Source organism: Gavia stellata, chromosome 7 (assembly GCF_030936135.1).
Source record: "Gavia stellata isolate bGavSte3 chromosome 7, bGavSte3.hap2, whole genome shotgun sequence".
Taxonomy (NCBI): Eukaryota; Metazoa; Chordata; class Aves; order Gaviiformes; family Gaviidae; genus Gavia; species Gavia stellata.
In genome coordinates, this window is record NC_082600.1 from 12,495,232 (window position 1) to 12,522,694 (window position 27,463).

Here is a 27,463-nt window from a genome sequence, read left to right on the forward strand (position 1 = left end):
TTTCCAGGCAACTCCTAGAGGTTTGAGCAGTAAGCATGTGGCATGCTAAAGAAACAATTCTTGCAACTTGGTAATTTTACAAGGCATTTGGGAAGGAAGCTGTTAAAAATCTGTTTCTAATAATTCATTTTTTTTAATACCTCAAATACAGATTTACTCTGAAAGAAACTTTTGAGAACACTTTAAGAAAAATACTTAAGTACAAACTTTAAATATCCGAAGTATGATACTGGTGCACTTTCTAGAAACAGTTACATACTTAACAGGTGAAGTAGGAAGAGAGTATTTCAGAAAACATTTAATATGAAACCTTTTGGAACTTCCATTGAATACAGATTTACATCATTTATCAGAACACTTTTTCAGTTCAGACAACAAAGTGCACTGCCAGGTGAAAAAAATACATTTGAAGGAGTGCTTAAAATGTAGGAAGTGAAAGGATAGGTGACCATTCACCTGAGAAAGTACAATGACTGCCCTGAAATGTCTTATTGCTATTACAAAATGGAGTTTTCATGGAAAAAAACCATACTGAGCAGCACAGGCACGGGCAGAGCACTGAAAGCCAACTGAACTCCGGTAGCACCTGGAGTTCTCAAGCCATGGCGTGATACAGAATATACAGAGAATAAAATGCAAATTCAGGAATATTTACTACATTTAACAACTTGATTACCCTTTAAACTAGCATAATCAATACCGATGCTTAGGGAAAGAGAGGGGAAGTCTGCTGCCTTCACAGACTACAGATCACAAGAACTAACTTGCAAAATATTAAGGATTTTGCATTTTCACCTCGGGTCAAACCTGAACTGTGTATTATGAATAACTACCAGCTCACTGCAAATTTAAAATGCAAATTTAGGCTCCAGTTTAAAGCACATGTTAAGTACATGCTTAAGTGCTTCACTGAAATATAACCATAAAACATTAATACAAAAAGTCAAGTAGATAATGCAGGATATTATCTACAGAAGTCCTTGATGAAATAAACTGAGTATCAGTAGGAAACAACACATGAAGAAACCTCTTCATTCTAATTTACAAAATCAAATCCGGCTCACCACAGTGATGGTTAAAAAGTGGGGACCGTCCCAGAGTAGCTTCACATCCTACAGAAAGCCATCAGAGAGTTCATCAAGGGCGGGTTTCCACACTGCACGTTAAAAGAGCGACAGTGGACTCCGTCCGCAGCAGAAGCTAGAGACACAACTGGCATAAAGCCATCAAAAGCAACACAACCAGAGCCAAGTGGAAGCACGCTGGAAGAGAGCTGCAAGGAAAAGTTTTAACTGCTACTGCCTGTGGCTGTAGTTTAGCAAGTTGGATGTTACAACAGAGGAGATCAGTAGCCAATTTGATTCCCACTTCTGGGTTTCAATACTGTGCACGCTCAGAATGCAAAGGACAGTATTGCCACATGTGCAGCAATACCTCAGAACGGCACGAACTCAGACGTGGTGACTTGCATCAAAATACAGTCGTTACTCGAGAGTCCTTTTGTGCTTTGTATCAATCTGACCTAGTCTACCGTGGAGAACTTGGTCTGAAAGAAAAAGTCACTAGTCAGCATTTAGCACATCCTTTTAGACTGCCTCATTCTGTAGAGGAACAGTGGAACGACAGAAAAGTGTTCTCAGCTGCAATCAATACTCATAAGCCAAAAGGACAAAGATACAATTTTAGTAGTTTAGCAGAAGCAGAAGAATGGAAGCATTTACCCAAATTTTAATGCGCAAATCAACTACATTTTTAAAAATTGCTTCAGACTTAAATAATAAATAGGTGGGCAAAATATAATGCAAGACTTACTCAGTAAAAGTGAATTTTTAATAATCTCATGAGATCTACTTAGAAAACAGGACTAATAATGTTCACAACCGTAAATCCAAACCCTTCACACACTTTTTTTTTTTCTTAACACAGCAGTGAACTGTAAACCTGCATTTACTGGTTATCACTTCAGTTATTTTAAATATTAACTCAAGTGTTTCCTCCTTGGCCATTTCAATTTTTAGCACCAAAATTAGCCCAAAAAGAGGTACTGGTACAGCTCGATGTTGTAAATGAATTGTTTACATATAATACTTTATATATTATACACACATACTGTACATTCACACGTCCACACAAACAGGAGGCATATTTAAATGAATATATTCTGTGTTTCAGTTTGTCGTCAAAAGACTTAGGAGCAATGGAAATAAAGCAGAAGGGGTAATATTTTACATAGTAGGCAACTTTAATGCTGTAGTGCACTTATAAAAAAAGTCCAACTCTCCCTCCCAGCTCAGCAGCTTTTTTTTTTTTTAATATCACTATTCAGAAGGATGCAGAAGTTATTGCCTAAATGTTATTCTATACATTTCCATCGGAATTCTCAAAAACACTTGAAATTGCTAACTAATTTACAACTTAACTATTTTTCTTGTTACAGCTTTAACTCATTGGCAATTTTGGAAGCAATGTTTTTAAAAGCTATGGATGTTCCTGATATCCGCTTAAAGCGAACTCCATTCAGGGACAGTCTTGGCAGTTTACACACCTCCATCTCCCACTGTACAAGGTTTTCCGCATGCCCATCTCCATGGACACAGAAAAGCAAGAAACGCTCTCTTTGTTCATAGTCACAATTATTGGCATCCAGGACCTTTCGTATTTCCCTCATCATGTCATTGGGATCCATGGAGCTGGTGGTTTTCATGCTCCAGGTAAAACGCAGCGACCGAGGCTTGGCTTCCTTGTTCTCGTCCTTCTGATCCACAGCTACATTGCGGCTGAAAGACAGGAATTTATTAGTTAGCAGGGCCAGCTACTTTCTCCACGTTTCATGTTAGTGTAGCAAACTAACACTCAACACACACTACCAGTATTAGAGCAGCATCTAGAGGCTTTGGCTGCGAGCAATGCCCCGCTTTCCTAGCTCCTGTACAAACACACAGCCAAGGTAAAGCACTAGCTGTTGGGGCTGAAACAAAGGTATGGTACGACGGGTGGCACGACTGGAAGTCACTGGAGTCAGGAGCATGAGGGAAATGACCTTGCCGAAATAGAACTACATGCATAACCTACAACTCAATTTTAAAGCAGGTTCTAGCTCAAACCCCTATTCTCAGGCCACATGGACAGCTGAAACACCAGCTCTGCGCTAGAAGTTTCTGGAACATTCAAATAGTGGCGACTTGTGACAAAAGGATGCTCAGCCCAGGTTGGGGGAGTGCCAGACCGAGGGAGGCACCCACTGATACACAGCAGGGATGAGCCCATGCAGAAAGATCCTGGGGGTTCCTCTGCACCTCCTCCTGTGCAGCAGGTTGGAGACCAAGCACTGGGAGGGCCCATGGCACGCTCAGTAGATGCAAGCAGGAGGCAGGAGAGCGGAGCCAGGGGACCCTGCCAGGGATCACCCACCTACTGCCCCAGGGCCAACACGCGCCGCCCAGTTCTGGGCTGGTTCGGTTTCACTCTGGCCTTCCTGCACTGGTAAGTGTTTGAGATGGTCACTAGAGACCCACCACACTGTAGGCTGTTGGGGTTACCTTCAACAGGGAGGAAATGCTTCGTCTCTAAGTTGGTCAGTAATCTGTTAAATACCAATGACTGACAGAGGTAAAGTGATGAAATCTTTTGCTGCTACAAGCTATGCAGCTAAGTACCTTTGAGGCTGAAATGCAGGAAGGAGAATTGGAAATCACTATTAGAAACCTCCTCAATGTTGTTAGTAAAGACAGCGAATAAGAGGGTTGCTATTACTGTATTACTGTCACAGTTTTAAGAGATAAAGAACAAAATATTAAGGCTGCGTTTCCCAAGTGTACAACTTTTTTTTTTAAATAAAAAAACTTGTCCTTTGGTAAGGATAAATAAAGTTATACAGGATGAAGAAAAGAAACGTTCCAGAAGTTTCTAGTTTGCAATGATTCTTCTACTTCAATTAAAATAAGCGGTCCCGCAGCTAAAGAATAAGGAACTACATCTGGACCTCCGGGGAAAAAAATATGACAGATTTGCCTTATGAATATTTGCATGTTGTCCGTCGCCTCTTCAAATTTACTTGTCCTCAGGACAAGAGACTTAAATATATTGACTGCCATGCTTAAGTATTTTCTGAAAACACCTAACCTAACTGACCCGAACCATGCAGTCTAGGTCTCATGTTGAGCTTCAAAGTTCAATTTACAATATTAAGTCAAGCTGCTCTTTAAAATAGTTGGCAATGAACTTCTGGTTACACAATGCTTTTCTTCTACCACCATTAAGCAGGCAATTATGAAAAAGTTGAATAAAAAGTGATAACAAGGTAAAAACTAAATAAATACATTTCTCAAAGATAACCTATTTCATCATTTTACCTTCTATTAGAAAGGCTTCCAGTAACTGCGAGAGTCATAGGATTATACTGTCAAATCCAGCTATGTGATTTGCCAGATGCTATAAAATTCAGAGAGCAAATTAAAGAGTACTTTGTTTTAACTTTAAGGTTTTAATTTAATAAGGCTGTAAGGGGGCAGGGGGAACACCAACTTTTATTCAATGCTCATTTTATTTTTGAAAGCTTTTTCTACTTGAAAACGGTTGGCAGAACCAGCACAATTTTGATAATTTCTAGTATTTTTTGATATGCAGACTTTTGGAAGAAGATTATAACATGAAAAATATTTTTTAACTGTCTGATTTTGGAGATGAGAAATATCTTATCACCCTTCAGCGGTTATCCCACAAGTTTGCAGCCTCACTAGAGACCACTTACCTACACATCTACAAGACAACAGCAAATTATAATGACTAAAATGCAAAAAAAAAAAACCACACAAGGGAAAAGGCAACAGGAAAGATGAAAGTTTAGAACCAAGTCAGTCAGTGCTTTAATAGCTGTTTTGCAGACAGAAATGCTTCTTTGTTTAGTTTCAAAGCCTTACACAAAACAAAAGCTGCTGCCTGAAGCCACTATGCCACGTAATCAAGGGGAGAAAGGTTCAAACTCACCTAAGTAACATTTCAAACAAAAATTTTACCCTCACCTTGAGCCCTCAAATCTCCCGTTCCTCTCATATTCAGTCGGGAGCCTCATTGAAAAGAATGCAGAAGCAAAAGGAAGTGGGAAAGAGAAGACAAATCTTACACTACAATATACAATATCTGAGTAGCTGCTACAAGATACTGCAATCATACCAAAGGTGTGTTAAAATACAAAGCAACAAAGATGTAAAGACTTCATAGGTTAGACAAAATTCAGAACACAACATATTGTCAAACCAAATGGAAGTTTATAAACTACAGTTTTTAAAAATACCATAACTAATTTTTACAACGTATGTTTATATATATTAATACTGTAGAACTCACTGAATAAAGTTGAACTTCTAAAAGCAGAAAATTTGAAACTAAAGTTACAAAGCATATTGAAGTTATTGTATGATTTAGTAAGTACCTCCTAAAAGAGAAAAAACTCCTCATTATTTTTAGGCTAATGATATTTAAAAGTTTTATCTACGAATACAATATATGTTTGAAAAAATACCCTATTTACAGACAAGTCTGGTCACCTTGTGTCTTTGCATGCACATCAGATCTGAGGTATTAGGTGTTTAAACAATACCAAATACCTTAACACAAAAGAACAAGATGCATATACATTTTAATAAAAGTTTACAGGTAAATCCAAGATTTCTCAAGCCGTGGTAACTCCATCCTATTAATTCCCACACTGACGCATCTTCCACATCCAAGAGTAAGCTTAAGCTTTCTGTGTTCCTGCATTGCTTAAACCTACATTGCTGATCACTACTGTTTTTAAAAGCCCGCTATCAAGCGGAATTAAGGGGAAAATCACCTTCCTCCACCTTCTCATTATTGCAGTACCATCTGGTTCGACACCTCAGTGTTAATTCTGCTCGCAGGGAAGCTACCTTTATAAGGCTCTTATCAAGACTACTCTAACCAAGTACATTGCTTCACTGAATAATGTAAATTATTAAAGCAGTTTTGTTCACAGGTGTCTAAGGATAGGAATGTAAGACAGTAAGCTTATTTTTTGATGCACAGCAGTATCTATATGAGGGTGCATGGGGTGTTAACAAGGCTTAATTTCCTCCTTTCCTTCGTTTTGAGGATTGCAGTGAGGGTACAGGCTTGTAAGATGACTCTGTGCGGTCCCTGTCACAAGGGAACAGATGCTGTACTAGTACCCCAAGAAACATGATGGCAGCACTCGCTGTATGGGCTATGGAGCCTGCTCCTCATTCAAAATTCACGCTGCTATTGCAATAGAAATCCAATGAAGAAAGCGGTAAGTCACTCAGCTATGAGCTGCTTGTCACAACAGCATCTGATCAGAACCCTGCTCTCTGAGGTACTGCACAGCGCACAGTATGACAGGGTCTCTACTAGGAAACATTTGCCATTGACTAATGAACAGCTGTCACAAGCAAAAAGGATAAGGAAGATAATGAGAAGAAAACAACTGACAAGTCCTCAACTAATTCTAGTGCTTCAAAGTGGGTTTTTAATGGTAGTTATTTTCATTAGACCTTGTGCTACTTCCCTGTAGTGGATACAGGAGAAGGTGGAAAAAGATTTTTAAGGTCTACAAATACAGTCCATGAACTCCTTTACGACAACTCTGCAGGACCGAGAAGGGGGTAGGTGGGAATGAAGAAACCATCATGTGTACCAACTGAACAAATCCACACCTTTCAGATGATCTGGCAAAGGCTCATTTTACTAGGCAAAGCAAGCAACAAGTTTGAAGACTGAAATTTTTCAGTCTCAACGGAAAAATTGAGAGTACTTGAACTTTAAAGAGCCTACTTTGTTCCTATGAAGTGGAAGACGACAGCTTTGTTAAAAGCTGCAAGTATTTATGGATTTTTGGTTTTTGTGGGGTTTTGGTTTTTTCCTTTGAAACTTGCCAAAGTTTGTAGAAAATGGGAGCATAACCAGTCTCCCCAACAATGAATAGTCTTGCTGTTACTGGAATCTGTCCAGAAAAGTCTGGGAAGAAAAATCCCGAATCATGTTCTTAAACCCTTTTTAAGCTGAAATTAAGCCAAACTGTTCAGTTTCTAAACCACTGTGCTCTAAGAAAGGTCATTATTTACAAAATACCTGCCACTTCGAAATAATAAATACTCTTTCATGGCAGCCTCTCAGAAAATCCTTGCTTTGTTCAGTTTTTCCATGCATCAGTGTGCCATTCATTTAGCACAAGGAACTGCATTCGGTGACACGCACCCTCAAATAGGAGCCATCATGCCAAGCTCTGAAGAGCTGTGCCAGTCTCTCTAGATGCTCCTTCCTTCATGAAGGACATGGTTATGGTTCAGTTCTACAGCCCAGCACTAGTGCTTTGCGAACAGTCACTTACTGTACTGCCACTATTGTTTCGGTGGGTCTGCAAGTCAGATGTAGCCCTGAGGCCTCCTCACTGCTAATACAATCTTCACTTCTGCAGGAACCGCAATTGCTAGTTTATGTTCTAAATTTTCCGCTTTCGCTTGTATTTTTACATAAATTAATTTTACGGACCAAGATGCTCCTTGGTCTTGAGAATGGAACAAACACATAGGAAAGTTATATTCTCATTTGTCATGCAACGCCTATACACTATCTCCTTTATGGTTTTTGCTATATGGTTTGTGAAAGGCTTTCAAAAATAAGAATGTTTCCATACATCTGTCCTGAGTTATGCTGTGTTTTCTATTCTTTACATCTTTGTATACTCTGTGTTAAAAATCCAAATAAGCACAAAGAAAACTGTCTAAAAAGATACAGAAAAACAGCAAAAAGTGCAAGATGCTAAAATAAGACCAATTTATGGAAATGGAGAAAAGAGGCTGCAATAAAATTCAGAACATAGACAGTGATTTTTACTGTCAGGAAAAAAGTCAGGCTTCCACAATATGCAGATTGGCAAGCACAGTGCATGGTACAAGAGATAAATTTTATACCTCTGTGTACCAAGTACAATATTAGAACTCAGTAGTTTAAAAAGGAATGACTGATTATCCACTTCAGCTCCTCAGAATGATGTTGCAGTAGTATAATACACATGCTATTGGGTTACAGTAGTTCTTTCAGTATCAAAGACAGTAAGTGTACGTAAGATTCATAGCATATAAGCGAGAAGAAATTGCCAAAACCCTCAACATTTTCAATTTAATTTTGTACCTACATACAGATCAGGTATGGAAGGACATGACACATACTTAAAACAGAACTTAAAAAGCACAGTCTGGTCCTGTGTAGGTGGTGTAAGACTTTGCAAATCTCTTATTCAAAAGACGTATTCATAGAAGCTGCAGCAGCTATTTCCACAATAGTCTAAGATTCCTGGTCTCAAGTCAAATGAAAATTTTTAAAAATTACTTTTTAAAGTCTCAAATTTGAACAGTATCCTTCTAGTTTAAAACTGTACTCATATTGGCATTTTTCATCTTTCTTCAGAGCAGCAGAGTAACAAACTTACATGCATCCAGTTGTGGAGGCTGCACAAATCACAATCCTTTGTTTTCCAAGGAATGTGACTACAGGAAGACGAAAGCTCCCTCTTACAAAGTTGTATGCACCCCACAGCTCACGATGCACATTGGGTTAAAACTATTACCACTGCTCAGTTTCATCTGTATACTGTGTTGGATGGTTTCTTTCCTTAACTAACTGTTGGTGCATGTTCCTTTTCTCAAGTCAGCTGTGACAATACCAGACAACCCAACCAACACCAGTTCTAAACACAGTTGTGTTTGGAAGATCCCTAATTATTACTACTGTGGTGTGGAATTTAATCAGGAGAGTACCTTTAGACTCAGACTGTACGTAATAAACCCAAATGAGGTGTTCAAGGAACGTGTGGACGAGGCATTGTGGGACATGGTTTAATGGGCATGGTGGTGTTAGTTGATGGTTGGACTTGATGATCTTACAGGTCTTTTCCAACCATAGTGATTCTGTGAATCTGAAAATTTAATCAGCAATTTATGGATCTCAGGTCTCCCTAATCCAACTATTTCCTTGAAATGGTCTGACAAACTTCAAATTACAGTCACATGCATAGCCTTGCATTTTGAAAGTTAAAACAGGTGTCTGTTTTTTGGCCCCGTCTCCCTATTTTTCATCAGTAGTTGGAAATTGAAAGTACCACCCTTTAAGAAGCTCCAAGGTACGATACAACTAAACAGAGTATTACGAAATTCTACTGGAAAATTTACCTATGGATCAAAAATTGCATTATCAGCTTTCATGAGTCATAACAGACTAACAAGATATATAGCAGCTTGATTCATTCCCAAATTGTAAAACTAAATTCAATCCTTTGGGCTTGAAATGCAAATCAGACTTTTGAGCTTTTCCCTTTTGTTAATAAATTTGCATAGATGTTATACTTTTTGTTTATAAGTGAAGTGCTCTATTTACACTTCAGCTGCAATTCACTTCAAGTGCATCCCATTTTAAAATACACAGCCATTATATCTTCATTCAGTCTTCCATACAAAACTGTTCGGTTTCCTTTCTGTTGTATCAACTGCAGACAACACTTCAAACTGATTTTTTTAAATAAAATATCATAAAACAAAGAGAGAATGTAAATTTAGGATCACTTACCTTTATTTGCTTGTAACCTTATGTTTTGTTTAAACTTTCATCATTGTTATCAAACACCTCATTCTTCAAACATAAGCATGCTAAGTGTATTAGTACAGAGAACAGAATTACTTTGGTACTACCAACTCTATCAAAGAAAAGAAGAATTCACAAGGCATGCTTAGCATCTTTGTTATATGTGTGCCGCAGATTCTTAAGTATCATCATGAGTTAATGGATTTATTCTATGCTTTCCTCTCAAGAAAGAAAGTATTTAGTTCTCAGCAGAAAGTTTAGTTTTCAGAAAACCAAGGCTAGGAAAGCCGAATCTGTTGTTAATTGCAGGAGCCACTTTTTTTTAAATATAAATAAATCCTACCTTTTGATAAACCTGAATGACATGTTTCTAAAAGAAATTAAGCCAAAATAATAATTAACAAAAAGTTTTGTACAAAATAAATTGAAAAAGCCATTTAGAGTGAAACATGCAAAAAGACCTCATTTAAAACGCACAATGAAATTACACTTCAATACATTCTGAGATTAGGCAGATGATTTAGGGTCTGAAGAGTCAAACTCTTAGCATTGCTACTTTCAAACTTAATTTTTCTGGAAAATATGCCACCAGTAGTTACTATGAATTAAAACACGTACTGGTGTCAAAACGCTTTAAAACTCATAATCTGCAAAGTCACATAAAAATATGTTTGTATTTTCTTCACGTTTTTCAAATCGAAAACAAAAATCAGTAACTCTGCTATAATTACATCTTGAGCATCTTCAGAGTTAGGTTTCTTCCTTCCTTCATAACATTAGGTCAGCCACATCGTGCCAAAAACTGCCCTAAATATTTAGTTAATTTAGTGGCAGAAGCTGTAACAATTGCTACACCAGAACATAATTAGGTTAATAATCAAAAGGATCTGATCCCCCATAGAGAATGCTAGAATGAATTAACAGGTTTTAAGGCTTTTTTTAATTTTATTTAAAGAGAAGAGACATAACCATGTCCTTTGATGGGACTATCCATCTCCTTACTAGTTTGTACAACACCTAGTAAAACAGAGCCCCAACTGTAAGAAGTCCTCCAAGTGCAAACTTAACCATCTGCAACAGTGCTATTATGTTACAACTGCATGTTATTTAATCAAGTCCAGATGGAATTTAAACTATTGTCAAAAGTAGTGGGGAAAAACTTCTTCAAGAAAACCACACTGCACTGCAAAAGTTGAAACTTGGAGGTAATGATAGAAGTTTGAATGCTGCCTAAACAACCGAGTGACACATAATGCTAAATAGTATGTTCCAGCAGCACAAGTGAAAAGCTTGCATGTTCACAGTTTGAGCGTCCATGTTTGGAATGTCAGATGGAAAATTAAGGATATTACAAACAGAAGTACAGAAAGAAAGATATGCCAAAAGGATGTCTTTGATTAAGACTTCACTTGACGAAAAGCAGATGACTTAATTCTTAAAAAAAAAATAATTCAAATTGATCTTTTGTATATCTCTCTCTCTCTCAACAGAAAAAGAAGGAAAAAAAAAAAAACCCAGGGAAGTGTTAGCTGGCAGAGAGCTGAGCAGGGTAAAACATTTACCAAAGGCTAGGCTGTCATGTTTTCGTTTTTCACAGAAATAACTTCTACATTTTTAAAGAAATTCACTCTCTAAATTGAAATCAGCCAGTTGTGAAAAACTGGAGTTCGGCTTAGCATTATTTTGTAGGAATAGGAGACTGCGAAGAGGATGCTGAGAGGGAGGCATGTATAGTCACAGAACAGACAGGAAGGAAATGGCTTGGTGCTGATGTGATATAAGCCTAAAACAAAAGCAAGCAGGCCAAGATCAGAATGATATATTCCAAAAATGTCACATGATGAGGAGAGTACAAAAGCATGGAGATTATCTTAAGGCAAAGGTAAACAAACCCTCACTTCTGCAAACACAAGCTATGGCTATCAGAGTGGTCTGAAGTATGCGGTATGTGAACTAACAGGTTTTAAATATAGAAGGAAAAGAGGTGGTTTTCAATTTTGGGATTTGTAAAACTGATTTAAAATCATACATGGATTTGAAACTAGAAGTCCAATTAGAATAAAAGCTGTTAGTGCAGGAACAATACCTGCTTAAGCTAGGCTTTGGCTAGACCAACACACCTTCACACCAAAACCAGAATCTGCACATGAACTAAAGGTCAAAAAAGGAGCAAGTTTTTCAAGGTTTGATCAGACTCCTGCCTAGACTGAAACCATAGTGCTGCCATTATTTTAATATGACCTATGCTAGCACTACTGCCAAAAGAAGCTTTTGTCTCCTGCCCCTACCCTTTCATCTGTGATATTTCTATTTTTGTGTTGCCAGCAAGATTATTCTTGAAATATTAATAGCCTAAGTGATTGGGAAACACAACCTGAGCTGCTAATGCTACATTAAATATCAAGACTTGGATCCTAGTTTATGCCGTCTACTGATAGACCATGCAGTCAGAGTGAGCAGCTTTTGAACTGAGCTGAAATGTTTCAGCTCTGCAGCATTTGTACCTCAGACATGAGGATGAAGAGCACAGAAGAAACAGGACAAACCAAGCTGTCTCACTTTTTATCCCATTTGATTCAACTGCTAAAACCAAATGGCTTCTGTAACCAAAAAGAACTACTAAAAAAATCATAAACCAGTGCATTTTAAGTTGCAGAAATAGTTAAGCCATTAATCCGAGAATGTGGACAAAACAACCTAAGCAATGAACACTAGGTATGTCTACTACCCAATAAAAAGGAAATGCTGCATTACCATTTTAAGAGGCTTACCTTCTTGTTAGTTTTGAAGTTAGTTTACTAAATAGATTAGTGGAACCCCTGGTTCGAGTCTGTGAGAGCGGTGTTGCTTCATGGGACAGACTGGGGGAGGCTGGCGGTCCGTTGTAGGTAGCAGTACGTCGCTCTCTGAGCTGGCCGTGGAAAGTGCTCCGACTAGCCGTTCCTCTGGGGAAACGAATACGATCAGGTGTGGTTGCACTGCTAATGCTGTGAGTTGAAGCAACAGGAGTTCTTTGATCGGGAACAGTGCTAGAGCAGAAAACAAAAAACAATGCTAGAACTTCTTTACAGAAGCACTATGGTTCTGCAGGAAACACAAAACACTATGTTCTACAGTAAAGCATAAGCAGACACTTTTATATAGGCCAGGGTTGGAAATATCAACATTATTACAGCACTGTACGGAATCAAAACTTGTAAGAAGTTAGGATTAAAAGGCTGCCGAAACAGAAACCTACATAGGCAGAAAAATGCAACAGGAGTATCCTGGAAAAGACCAGATAAACTAGGCATACAATGTTTCACTGAGAAGACTGATAAAAGAATAGATGAGCAAAAGTTTCCTCCAGGAAAGAGAAGCAGTATGTAACTTTAGTCTTTCCCTCCACATTCTATATGTACATCTTTGAAAATCTTGCTAATTTGAAAGTGTCCTACACAAAATTCTGTACAAGCGAACCACTCCAAGTAGTGAAGTTCTTCAGGATACACAGTTAAAGTCTCCCACAAACTTTGACAATAGGGAATGTCCAATACTCCTAATACTAGGAAAAAAAACTAAGGTTCATTATTGCAGGATTATGTCACAGACAGCCTGACACACCACAAGACAAATGTAAACAAGACTAAAAAAATGAGGAAACACACATCTTGTGGGCAATATATACTAGAACAATCTAGGACTAAAATTCCACAGCACAAAGTTAAGAAGCAGTGGGTATAAGTTAGTTTCACAATGATTTCAGGTTCTTACATAGGCCTGAAGTTATCTGCGCCATTGTCTATTGGAGGCAACATCATCTTCGTGTGCACAGAGGCTGACATGGACATCGACTTCTGATGTCGCAGCCGAACACTGGAGAAGGATGTAGTACAAACTGAAGCAGGGCTAGCTGCGTAAGCGCACATTTCTGTCAGGCTGTGAGGGGGTTTGGGTTCAGGCAGAGGCAGAAAGAAGAGCATGATGGTCCAACAACAAACTACTGCACAGAAAAAAAGCAAACTTTTCCTTCTATTAACTGATTTATCAAAGAACACAAACTCGAACAGCCCTCTTCTATGTAAACAGCAGTAACTACCCTACACTCCCCTTAGCAAGGATGCTTTTTATAGCACTTGAGATCTATGAAGCGATCATTCTCTTACCATTAGCATTAGTTTGCGGTGATACCCTCCTTAATGTGCAGAACCTGAATAACTCAGTGTTCTGTGCAAAAGCACCAGTATAAAGCACTGATGTAACTCATATTGGTCTTAACATTAAAAAATCCATTAAAAAAACACCAGCTGCACTTTCCAAAAGAGTGATGATAGCTCCATTACTCAGTGAAATACTTTGTTTTCAGAATGTATCTGCGTTAAAAGAAATCAATTTAAGTTGGGCAAGCTGTCAAATCTTGATCTACATCTGATAACTGGGGGAATTCACAGACACAATCGAAAACAACAATATAATGAACTTCAACAAGTCCAGAGAGGCCCAAACAAAAAGGCTACTATTAATCAACCTGTACATGCAGGAGGCAACGAATAACACTTGGTGTTCTCTGAAGGAAGAGGTATGACTGTTGTAGAGCACCTCATATTGCTTGGCCACAAACCTTAAATTCTCCAAATTACCATTCAGGCTTTGAAGGAAGGTCTACAGTGCTGTCTTAGCAGAATGGCCAGTAAGCTGCCAGCTGTATAATATGTTAAAATAGGAGCATGAAATCTTTCTCTCTTTTTGGGCTAAAATACTCTTTGCAGCCTTCACATTATCTAGTAATGATAGGGATGGGAGAAAACGGAGAGGCCACAAGATGTACTGGGCCTTTCAGGCTACCACGCCATGTATCATTTATCTTAAGTTTGCTTTAAAAGTAAGTCAATTGTAATTCAGAAATGCTGTTCGAGGTTAAGAAATCAGTAATTGTCAGTGACAGTTTCATGACACTGCATGTTCACTTCCAAGTTACTTCATGGTTACGCACACTGAAATTCAAGTCCTGTTATCTCATTCTGGTATGTCAGACTTTGGAGAGCAGAATGCAAGTCCAGCTACAAGTATCAGCTGACCCACTTCTCGGGCTTAGCTCTCAAAGCACTAGTAGGAAACACCTCACAGCTCAAACATGAGAACTGCTGGCTAAAATGGTTAGCAAAGTCTACTTTTTGTTTTAACTTTTCAGAATCTAGAAAACTTCATCTGAGTCATGCATGCATCTCTTCACACTGCTGAAGCCAGCAGGATGCCAACTACAGCCACGGCTACAATGAAGCCTGCAACACTGCCCAGCTTTTACATTACCCCACGGTATTAAGAATTTGTAAGGAAATTAACATTCATCTCAAAAGCAATACCCCAAAGTCAAGTAATCCCCAAATAATTGGTCACTAGCCTTTCAAGCACTTCTAGCTCCTTTCCTTTCAATTGGTTGCAAAAGATAAAGGAGAAAGAATCTAGTTTTACAACACATTAGCCCCAAGTTTTATTTAGTCACCTGCCTCCAAAGATGTGATAGCTAAAGGTATCAGTAAGGTACTAGAGCACATATTAAAGCATTTATAGTTCTTTCTCTGAAGCTTGGCTGGAAATCAGCTTCCTTGGATTACTAGCCTGGGAGCACAGAAACAGCGAGCTAACATTCACCAATTAGTGCCAAGGCTTATTAAAAATCTGAGGCTGTTGTAAATCATTTGTGTTACAAATGATTTAAAGCAATCGTCTATCATTATGAAGAGTGTTTCATGAGGCCCCAAGTGTGCTAATTAATGCTCAGGCTTTGGAGGAAAGCCAACAGAGTCATCTTCCAGCAGAATGCCTGTATCAGCCACACAATGTGTTAAAGTAGGGATGTAAGACTTAAAAACCCTTTGCTTCTACCAGTCTGGCATGGGGCCTTCAAGATTACTTTCGCCAATGTCAAGTTGACTAGCCAACCATCGATTCTTCAAAGTTTCCATACCTTCAGAAACAGTGCCTTCTCAGAGTTCAATGTGCAAGATAAAAACAGAACAGGCACATTTTAACACTTTCTCTACAGAAAGAATAGAGACTTTAAATGTGCGCATCTTGCCTTTTAAGGCAAGTCTCCCAAGTTTTCACTGGGTCACAGTCAAGATCTGACTGACTATGGAAAATCTAAAATCCAATCTGTAACAAATAATTTATAGTAATTACTCCTGCCTTTAACATTTGCCACCAATAGACATTTCAAAAGCACAGAAAGCTTTTTTAACAAAACCTTGGATTTATACAAAGTTCAGGTTCTACTTCAGATCTTGCTTCACAGAAGAAAAACCATTGCAAGTCTCTAAAGTTACTTTCTACCAAGTTGAGAGTACAAGAATGTTAGAGATACTACAGAAACACCTGAAGGCAGGCAGAATTCATTCTGAAGAGCCAGTTCCATCAATAGCCGTGTTTATTTAGCCTGCGTTAAAGGTCCCTGCATTTCATGTGATCAGTCAAGCCTTTGCCCAGTTACAGCAACAAAATAAATTCAGATGTAAATTCTGAATTCTGTGCCAAATCTTTTCTTGTTTTAACCCTCTATAAAGAGTAATGAAAGTAGTAATAGAAATACGCAATAAAAGCTATAAAGCAAAAATATAAATGCTCAGACATTTCAAATAACCCCAACAGGGCTAAAATTTGCAGGATAAGCAAATGATGTTTGGATACTATATTGACAATAAAAGGTAAATTACATAAGGAAAACCAATTATGGATATAACGTAGAATTAATATAGTCGCCAAGTACTACTCAGTGTTAACTTTGAGCTGAATGCCCATATGTGACAAAACAGAAAGACAGCAGTTTGCTGAGAAACTCAAAGCTGGGGAAAAAAAAAAAAGTAACAACTTCAGAAGACAGCTCCTTAGGAGTATGAAATAAACCAGAAAGACAGCAGTTTGCTGAGAAACTCGAAGCTGGGGAAAAAATTAGTAACAACTTCAAAAGACAGCTCTTCGGGAGTATGAAGTTACTCCTAAATTAAGGGGACATCTGAATCTCAAGCATTCCTACTAAATAATTTCTAATAACTTTTAAAAATGTAAAAAAGAAATTGTAGACAAGATATTGCAAAGGTATTAGTTTAAAGATGAACAAAAGTGTTATTAAACCAAGAAATCAGGTAATCAAATCTGATCAAAACTATTTTGGACAGAAAGATACATTTTACAAAGAGAGTTTGGAAAGAAGAAAGCTATTAACATATCAAATCAAAGAAAGGATGGTGAGCTTTAGTCTCAACAAACTTGGTAACGTTAACAAGGACTAACCAATGAAGGCTGAGACAGACACGCTAAGAGACAGTACCAAATAGCTGTGCTGTACTTCACAAGACAGTTGACTGCAGGCCCAGCTGGCCAGCTAGACTTTTGGCACTCTTCAAACTTACACTTGAGTTTTTCCTTAATCACTTTCAGTTTGCAGAAAGCTAGGAGGAAGAGACAGGGTCAAAATCATGTTCTTTATCCCTAGGCTCCAGGGGTCAGACAGGCTTTCCAATCAACATCACAACTTTGCCACTTTTCCTTATAAACTGCCAAAAGGAAGGGGAAAAATTCTGTGCAAACAATGGCAGATCTTTCACCAGCTTCAACACAAGCTAGAAGAAAAGTATTTTCTTCCCACCCTTTACAATATATCATAAGATTAGGAAGGGGTGGAGAAAATTGGGAAGAGTAGGAGAGAGGTACACATTCCTCCAAGCTTAAGCATTTTTATTAAGTGCTAGCTATCTGGGCACTCTCCTGGCAATGGTCAACTACTTAATTGTTACCAGCTTTTGAGACCAGTAAAATTCTGTGAAGAGCAGTTGCTTGGAACTTAAAACACCACAGCCAGCCAGGAAATTTGGTTGTATTCTTCACAAGTGTTACTCTATACCTAATGTCTATATTCACTATTATATATATTTTCCACAGCTCTCCTCAGTCTTTGGTACACAGGTAAGGATGGCATTAGATGTGGCTATGGTGCTAACACGTGAACTGGTTAACTCCAGTTCCACTGCATGGCCCAGTCAGGCTTTCATTCAGTAAGGTAAGAGGAAACCTGTGATTTCCCTGACTGTTTTCACTCAGAATATGGAGATATCAGTGCTTCCCTTCTCAAGATGAGTCCTGTAAATACTGGGAAGCAATTACACTACAAGAATATCAGTAAGGAATATTATTAGTCCAAGACAATGGCCTATCACTATTTCATCTTTGCTCAGAAAAAATTGACTTTCTCCCCGAGACTTTGTAGAAAAAACAGTATTCCAAATAATCCCAACAAAGTACAGTTTAGAGTGAAGTGTAAAATGAGAACTGCCCAAGAGAGATGGACTTTGTAGTTGGACATTAAACAAGCCTCTTCTGCAAGCATATGTCGTTTGGCCACAGGAGTTAACAACTGATTTAAGATGAAGGCTGTACAAATATGACAGGTATTTAACCAGAAATTAGGATCTTCCTTTTACATTCTAAATATAAAGACTGTATGAAAAAAAAACCCAGCATACTTACAGGTGCTCCATAACCAAAGATCTGTACTCACCTTTCATTAAAAGTTACACTAGAATATTACCGATTTTTAGATGAGGCTTTACAATTTTTTTGAAATGTGAAAACAAGGGACATACACCATAGGAAGACATTTCATATACCTGTTCTCCTTGCCATTTTGTATCACTGAATGCCTATCAGCAGTGGTTCTTTCACTACAAACATATGTGTTGCGCCGTGTCATTGCTCCGGGGGCAGTATTATTCTACAATTAAAAAACATAGGCTTGTTATTCCCCACAAAAGGCTCTTCTACATATAACTGAAGGCTGTTTTACTTAATACTAGTTCTACACAGTTATAAAACTTACAGTAATTAAATAAGTTAATATACAAACACCTTTCAGTATTTTTAATGAATGATGCAATCAGAAAAAATAATTCTAACAAGCTGTTCTTGTATTTCATGTTGATGGCTTAAAGTTAATATCACTTAAAGTTTTTAATTACCAATGTTCTGAATTACAGAATCTCAGCATGCATACCATTCATCTACATCTGGATAGCCTATGTCTTCATAGCCTATTTCTGAAAAACTTTACCACTTGTAGACTGCAGAATTTTCCTTTAAGTTAAAATCATACCCTTAAATAAGACAGGAGAAGCAAAGACTTAAGAAACAAATGTGGTAAAATTCAGTGGGAAGGTAAACATGGACTTTGAAATATTAAAATACTATAAAACACTAGACAAGTTTTAAAAACAGGGAAAATTAAGTCAAATTAAAGAGACAAATTGCAGAGAATTTTAATAAGACTTTTTAAAAATATACATTAAAATACAAGCATAATACATTGAGGACAAGAGAACCAGGGGAACTTAAACTACAGACCTTACTTTAGAGGGGAGAAAAGAAATAGAATTACTTTGCCTCTGTCTTTACAAAGAAAGAGGGTGGAGATATGCCCAAGTTGGCGGTCAATTTTCCAGGAACGACTGAGAAGCTAGGTAATTCACAGATAACAGAATTATAAAAAGTTAGATGCAATTACTGTAGGAAAAGCATGGTGGTCCAGATAAACATGCACCCCCAGGTTGTAGAGGAAGTAAAAGCCGGCAAGCCTTATAATTTTTTCTCCCCACCCCAAGAACGTAACACAGGAAACTGCATATGTTGGGAAGTGGAAAAAACACCTTTAGAATTTTCTTTAAAGAAAAGGATCACAGGGCAAAGCAGGAAGCAAAATAGGCTATTAACTTTAAACATCACTGCTGGGGAAGGTCTTGGAGGAGGCTTGCTTAAGGGAATGACTGGTCAGCACCTGGATAAGCACATGTTGAGTAAGGATGGCCACTAAGAATCAGGCAGGGGACTTCATGCTCAACTAACCTTTTGGAGTTCTTTGAAGAATTACTGCTATGATAGACAAGGGAAATTCAGCGGTTTTTAAAAATAGCATTAAGAAAAGGTTTTACATAAATGGTGACAGTAGAGAATCATGGGAAGAAGAATTACAAAAAAAGGAAAAACTAGTTCAAGCACAAAAGGAGAGTAGCCAAACCTTTTTTGCTTCCGAACCTGAAATAAAACTGTTAAAGTGGAGTATTCTCAATAATCAGCAAAAGCTCCTCCAGTGCCTTAAGGCAAAATATTGGCTATACAGGGAGTCTCAAGCACTGCAATCCCTGAGCTGCAGATTTAACAATGAAGACACCTTCTTTTTTTAAAAGACTGCTGACCTGTTATACATCTTTACATGAATGTAAAAATAAAAATAAAAAAGTGAACTGTGCAACCTCCTGATGTTAAAAAGTACAAAGAGTATAAAGAGTATTTTAGATTAGCAGAACTATTAATTAAATCATAAGATGTATGTAGTTGCCTCAAGGGTTCCCAAGTATTCTTCACTGGATATTCCTTAGTGATAGGCATGTGCCAAGCATCAGAATTCCCCCTGGCCCTTTCCTTGTACTTTTCTTCAATGCCTTTTCTTCAAATCAGTTTATTTTTAAAACAACATTGATTCTTCTACATTTCTCTGACATTTGCCATTGTGCAAACTCCTCTCTCTTTACTAAACTTGCTAGCAATGAAAGCTGTGCACCTAAAGTGAAGTTTTGTTTACATGATCATGAAGCCATGCTGTACAAGATGATTTGTGGAGCCCTTGCAAACCCATGCTACATTGAACTATTAAATATTAATATTTGCATATTATTTTTTCTGCGTTCCTGAACATACTAGGAAATAAAGCACCTAGAATATCCGACTGTTTTTCTGGTGGGAAATATGCACAATAATGGGTGGCTCCCTTCTTTCCACCTGCTCCCTTAGAACACTAAATATTTGTTTCCCTTGAGAAGACACCACATAACATTAAAATGTACTGCGATGCTGCACATCTAGAAAGTCAAGACAGCAATCTCTGTGCTGGATCAAACTTTATCAGGTTTGGGAGTGGACAAGTTTTGGTATTCATATCTGAAATCAGAGGACTCTAAAGATGCACCTTCCCAGCACTTTTTCTGGAATGCAAAGACAGAAGGATCAGTACACATTTTTTCTGTTTGGCTCAGATTTCAGAGGTCGCGAGAGGAGAATTAAGCATTTCAAGCTTTCAAATTTCAGTTTTAGCAAGAATACAGTCTTGGTACTGGGGTCTTTACACTTCTTAGTGTATGACCTCCTTTCATGATTCATTAAGGAAGTTCTTCAGCTACGACTTTTTTGTTCAGCCAATATACAGACTATTAATCTCTGGATATGACTAAGTTGCACAGCACAGGAAGCCTGAAACTGGTGTCAACAGCACCACACTCCCTGATGGAATGACAACCCCTAAGCTACCTAAGTTCATACTCATGGCATTGCCTGCCTTCTTTGCAGGAGGTGTTGACACTGCAAAAGCCCATGTTGAGACTTCTGAGCATATGCACAAGGTCCAATCACAGCACGAAAGATGGATTTGTGGTACAGAGTCCTCCACTTCCTAGAGAGTCTTGTGCCTACTGCTTAGACAGGCTGTTTTCACATTAAGAGACACCAAGGTGAGGACTTATGAAAGACTTTCAAAGAATCAGCTTCTGACTTCCAATAATGAACCCATCTATTTACTTAAGAGCACTAGTATGTTTTTTGGTCCTGAATGATCTTCAAAACATACCATCTAGTCTCCTCTTCCAGTTTTCTTAAAGCTATACTAAGGGCTCTGGGGCATTCTTATTACAAGCATTGAGGGAAAAATCCAAAGCTGTGAGTAATAAACAAGGAGTTATTAGTCGCTGCTAACCATGCAACCCCTGTAGCAGGTTTTCATTATTAATTTGGTATTTGCCCAATGAACCTGAAGATTGTTGATGTGCACTTGTTCAGCTTACAGTACTATTTATTTTACAAGAGTTTAAACGCTCTGCAAACTTCAGAAGCACAGCTTGGAGCCCCTTACTCCAACCCCAGAACTTAGCTATCTGCTCTACAAGCACAACTCATCCTTAAGTGCATGCTTGTAAGCTTTGTTACTTAGTGAGAGTAGCACACAACTGACTAAGGGTCTCCAGCGATGACCAGTTCTACTACTTTCACTGTATCCGTCAAAGTAATAATTTACTTAAACAGTATTTTTCTGTCTCTTCAGTGATTTTCTCATCGTATTACTGATTTTAGGACTAAAGTGTTCAGTGAGAACACAAACTTTCTCCACCTCAAACTTTTTTCAGCTTCAGGACAATATGGTAACTCCAATGTCTTTTTTTTCCCTTCCAGATGCATGCTGAAACTGTAAGAAATAAAACTCCCTAATAATTTCCAGGAATTGTGTAAATAGTCACTGCTTCCCTCCATCCCCAACAGCCAGAAAGCATAAGACTAATCTCTAGCGGGGGGCGGGGGGGTGCAAGAAAAAGGAGAGTTTGCACAGTCTGACATGAAGAGCTATAAACAGAGACAATTTTAAACACTAATTAATTGAGTGACATCACAAGCCTGATTCCATGTTCACCACCTTGTACCACTGCTTCTAAAAGATCAGTTGGATCAGCTGCACACTGAATCAGAAGAGAGAAGTATCCTATGGTTATGAGCTCAAATTTTATTTCAGCTACAGTAGTATGAAATTTGAAATAGGACTACTGGAATAAATCCCCAGGATTTGGGAGTGGTATAGAATAGCAGATCAAGATACTAAAAGATACGAAGTGTAAAATACATGGTAATTGTGATGCAAAGCTCTTGAATACACAATACTGAGTAAAGCCCAACACAGGACAAAACTGATTTGATTATCCTACCATTGTGAGACTTGGTAGCTAAGAACTGTAGCTAAGAACTGTCATGTAAGAATAAACAAAATCTGAATGGTTTCTGGACTGATCAAAAACAAAGAAGGGAAAGGGCACAGGACCACAAAAATCAGAAAAGGGTCCCCCAAAATCATGAGCTCTTGTTCACATTTATGAATAACAGCTGCTGCAGTAGAAGAGGTGTCTTTCCAAGGAACGTCTGACTGAAATCCTCCAGCCAGGTCACTATCAGCCACTGAGCCAACTGACAATACAGAGACAATGAAGTAAAACAAATTTTATTTTATTTCTTTTGCTTCATATTGTCAAAAAGCTGTAAGCTCAGGAAGTTCTATCCTCATTTGTTTTAAGTAATGGTGCTGAGTATATGACCAAATATAACAGCTTTGTGGGATAAGTTTGAAAAACCAAATCATTTCATTGCAAGTTGAATAAAGGACTGCGAAGTTATTTCTTCTGAAAAGAAGGAAGTTTTTCAATACAAAATCCCAAAGTTTTAGAAATTAAATGTTACAAGACTCAAGAGTTATTATATGAAAACAGATTTCCAACTTTGCCTCAGAGGGAGGCACCATGGAGTATACAAGTTAAAGCCAAACCAGACAAAGGATTTTCTTTCTTTTGGCTCACTGCCTACTGCTCAACCCTGTAAATTCACTAGTTATACGACTTAGAGTGTTTTTTTGTTGTTGCAGTTTAGGGGTGGGTGAGGGAAGCCCACAAGGACAAAAGCCAGGCACACTGCTTGTAAACATGGGTTGAAATACAGCTTTCAACAGTTTTTAGAGCTACATTTGTTCGATAATCTTAATATAAATAACTATGACTTGGAATAGCCTGCTTGAGAACAAAGATTAGGTGGTTCCTTAAACATATGAAACTATAAAATAGGATAATACAAATAGAGATTTCATTCTTCTGTACAAGAGGCCACAGAAGAGTAGTTGGTGATATCAGAAATAACTTAACTCATACAAGATTACAGGAGACAGGCTTTGAGTTCAGTCTCTTCTCTTTGTTTGATGATTTTTTTTTTAATACCCTAATTATGTCTGTTCACTAACAGCTGCTAGTGCTAATTACTAATACCTACTAACTACTTCAGGAATATTAACAGGTAACTTGAGTAGCTGACTGATGCAGGTGTGGGGAAAGGCAAGAGTATAAGATACCTACATTGACTCTTGATGAATGAAAAGTAAACGCAACACCACTGATAAATCACAGGTTTAACACTTTTTCAGCCCTCAAAAATATTTCACGGTTTTGATAAACAAGTGTTTCTACTTACACTAGGAACAGCCGAACTTTTCTTACGTTCAGGAATATCAGCCTTATTGGGATTGCTGGCATTTCCAAGCATTGGACTAGCTGGTGCAATTCCTCTTCCTGCAACAGCACTGCTGCTGGATTTTCTTGACTGAATTCCTTCCTCTTTGAGGTCACTGTCTGTAGTACTAGTCTGGCTTCTTTTGGGATATGCCACTACTGAAGGGATGGACGGTCCAGCTTAAAAAACAAACAAAAGAAACAGAAAAAGGATCTTCATCTTCTCAGAAGTCTAGTAGCTATTCTTCTCTACAATGGAAATGTATTCACACACGAGAATCAAAATAATTAACACTGGGAACCAGAGTTGCAAAAAGGTAATTATTTAAATTATTGAAATATGCATGTTTCAGAAGACAGTAAAATATTGTGAGAACCACAACACTTTCCAGATGTTTCTTTTTTTTTTCCCTCCTCTAAGGGTGGCAGGGGGGATGGGATGAAAACACATGGACATGACACAAAGTAAGGGTCCCCCATTTTGTAATAAAATCTGACAGATTTGATATTCAAGTCAACTCTAGTAAGGCTTCCCCTTATATCACAATTCAAAGATATGCAACTCTCTTCTGTATACCTCGCTAAGGACAGGAGGGCCATAATAACAGACAATTACTTGAGTTCATTAGGCAAAGATATTACTTGATTTCCATGAAAGAATTACAAATTTAATGGAGTCTTCTGGTGTTTGAGTACTGGTGCTGGTTTGGCTTGGTGGGAAAAAACCTTTAGCATATAACTGACTCTCATTCAAATCAGAGGATCCTCCATTAGCACAAAGCTGGCACATGCTGTTCAAGCCGATCTCTGATGAAATTTGGCTCCTGAGGCAGGTATGTGGTGACACAACCCTGGACCACCAGCGGCACTAACAGCTGGCAGACTGTGCTCCTGGAACAACCCAGAAGCAGTGGCGGTTTGGCACCAGCCTCCCTGGGTGTGCCAGGAGCACCTGAAAATGAGGCAGCCCCTTCAACAGTCCCAAGCTCCCTCTTGCTTTAATAGGTTCCTGGACACTGGAAAAAGCCTGTGGGGATGTCAGGACTGTGTTTTCTGCTGTCTCAATTACACCACCTCAGAAGAAGATACATCAAGATACATCAACTTTGCAGTTAGTGTTTTAATAACAATTAATCAAAAAGGGTATGTATATACACACACATATAAAAATGCATATGAATACAAATACAAAAAATATTAAAAAGCATCACAAAACACAATTAACCGTCATCCCAGGAGACTTCCCAAGGAAAGCAACCTCTGAAAATACTTGAGATATTTAAAAGTAGACCTAAACAAAGACACCTTTTATGAGTTAGTGTCTGGGCAGGAAGATGTTTAAGATACTTAGAAAACCCTAAGCTACTCTCCTGCACACTCATTAAGCAGCAGAGGTCTAAGTTTGTCTGCATCACTGATCTTTACAAAGTTAATTCCTGCAGGACAATCAAGTGACACTACCCTCAGGAAACAGGAAACAAGAAATATTGGCAAACTGACATTTCTTCAAGTTTTAGACACAAGCTGACCTACTAGTGTCAAAAGAAAACAAAAGCTGAACAGACATACAAGAGCATGGGGGAGGAGTGCTGTGCTTTTCATGAAAAAGGGGGTTGCAACATTCTCTTCAATTTGTGTAACAAGACTTTCCCAGCACGGTCAGGAATGCAAGGGATGACACAAGGCCGAATAAGAGAATTAAGTTGGTGTATTCAGCATTCCTCTAGAAGCTGTTTTTGAAGGCTTTATTAACAAAACCAATTAAAAAAAAATTAGTTATTCAGTAAATTATTTAACCACCATGCCGTGAGCTACACTGTTGTGATCCTCCTTACCTTTGGGGGATGGAGACAAATTCAGAAACTGAACGGAACTGGAAGTCACTATATTCTGCAACACTAAAAATGAGAATTGCTCACCGTGATCACTGTACCGCCGCTGTTTCTGGCTAGAAGATATGCTTCTCTGAACTTTGTGATGAGGAGATTGTCCAGTGCTATTATTAAGATCACTACTTGGCCTAACTTTGGCAAGTGAAAGATTGCTGCTGGAGCTTGAATCACTTGCATCCAACTACAATACAAATGAGAATATTAAAACAAGGAGTTCAGACAAAACAAATTAAACATCCACCACATTATGGGAGCAGTAACAGGGATGCAGAAGGAAGATGGCTGTGGTACATAGGAAATTTTGTGACAGCAAGGAAGCTGCTCAGAAGCCCCAACTTCTCTTATACTTTTGTGCAACTGTCTTAGGTGAAACTCAGCAGAATCTGCAGCTCCTCAAAGGACAATCAGATAAAGAAAATCCATCGCTACTTTCAGTACTCTCTCCTCAGAGTTCTCTAAGATTTTAACAGGCAGAGGATACATTTAGTAGAAGCCACCACACCAACTCCTCCAGCAGAGGAACCAAAAGCAGCTTACTGATGCTGAGCCCTCTCAGCATCATATGGAAAGGTAATCTACAGTGTAAGAACTTTTTTAGGTTGATCGGTCCTGCTCCTCGGTTCTCTTAAAATATTTACAGCTGGCACATTCACACTTGAGCTCCTAGACTAGACAGGACAGTAACTGGCACACAAAGTCCTTCAGAGGAGTAACTGCTGAGCAAGCAGGGTAGTTTTGGGGAGCCTAAAGGCAAGAATTTACTGACTCAGATCAGGGTGAGAACACACACAGCATCATTTGGACAGTTAACACTGATGACTAGAATAATGTGATTTTAAGTGTAATGGACTTCTGTGCAGGAATGCAATGCCTATAGTTACTGACTTAATTTTTGCTTGTAACTTTGCTAAGGACACCGATTCCTTTGTTTCTTTGTATTTGTAGGAATGGTACTTACCTCTGATGATTTCCTTCCTAGCAGTAAGTATGTAGCTGTGATTTCATCATACTTCATTTTACTAAGGGACTCTTGAATTTCTTCTTGAGAATATCCCATTCCTACCATAATATCTAAAAACAAAACACACTCTGTAAACAACAGAAACATTTTGATGTTTAGGCTGGTTGAGTGTTTAAGTTCAAGAGAAAGACCAGAACATTTAAAGAATTAAAACGATTAAGTATGAGAATATAAGCCTGATGAAATATCAAGATTAAAAGATTAGTTAGTTTTTCCAAATGGCCAACAAATACAAAGCGGTGGAAGAAAGAAAAAAAACAACACCCACGTCATGCAAACAATATCATTCTGAAAAATACTTGATTACCTATTCTTTTCTGGTCCGAGATGTCTAGTTCTGGTTCAACAAAAGGTTTAAGTTCATCCTCCTCATGCCCTGCATTGATCCACCTGTCCTTCATAATTTGCTATAAAAGAAAGAGGTTTGTTACACTTACCAGTAAAGAAAATGAGCTGTTGAAAGAACACTCCCCTACCTACCAAACACTAAGGCCTTCTCTGATTTTTTTTTTCCCAGAACTGGCCCCAGCACCTACTCAGTTTTGTTTTGCTCCAGTGAGGAGAATCAACAACACACATCAAGCCAAACTGCTTCCCAACCAGCTGTATTCTAGCACATAGCTGAAAGCTAAAAGCCCATTAACATAGACCAGGAGCAGTGTGATGACTCTGACAAATCTAGTAGGTCCAGGCTCAACTATGGAAGTCAGTACTGTTTTGGCCTTCTCCAGGATGGTACAAAATGCAGACAAAAAGGTAACCACACCATAATCTAGCAGTCAATACTTCCAGCTCACATTTGAAAATGTGGAAAATGCCCTGGTGGA

At 38.3% G+C, this 27,463-nt stretch overlaps 1 protein-coding gene across 11 annotated transcripts in view; it reads right to left on the reverse strand.

Annotated features, from left to right (window-relative positions):
• Positions 1–240: 240 nt before the first annotated feature.
• MARK3 (microtubule affinity regulating kinase 3) overlaps positions 241–27,463 on the reverse strand; it is a 64,060-nt gene continuing 36,837 nt past the window's right edge. For 2 of the 11 annotated variants that reach the window (XM_059819850.1, XM_059819846.1), the window contains 8 exons: positions 26,944–27,043; positions 26,574–26,686; positions 25,643–25,796; positions 23,686–23,903; positions 18,258–18,361; positions 12,387–12,644; positions 5,022–5,066; positions 241–2,777 (listed from right to left, as the gene is read on the reverse strand). In XM_059819850.1, coding sequence (XP_059675833.1) covers positions 2,432–2,777; positions 5,022–5,066; positions 12,387–12,644; positions 18,258–18,361; positions 23,686–23,903; positions 25,643–25,796; positions 26,574–26,686; positions 26,944–27,043 — 1,338 coding nt within the window. In that variant the 3' untranslated portion in view covers positions 241–2,431. Of the gene's footprint in view, positions 2,778–5,021; positions 5,067–9,958; positions 9,986–12,386; positions 12,645–13,368; positions 13,534–18,257; positions 18,362–23,685; positions 23,904–25,642; positions 25,797–26,569; positions 26,687–26,943; positions 27,044–27,463 lie in introns of all 11 variants that reach the window. The other 9 variants (XM_059819852.1, XM_059819845.1, XM_059819841.1 and 6 more) reach the window with 8 other exon arrangements.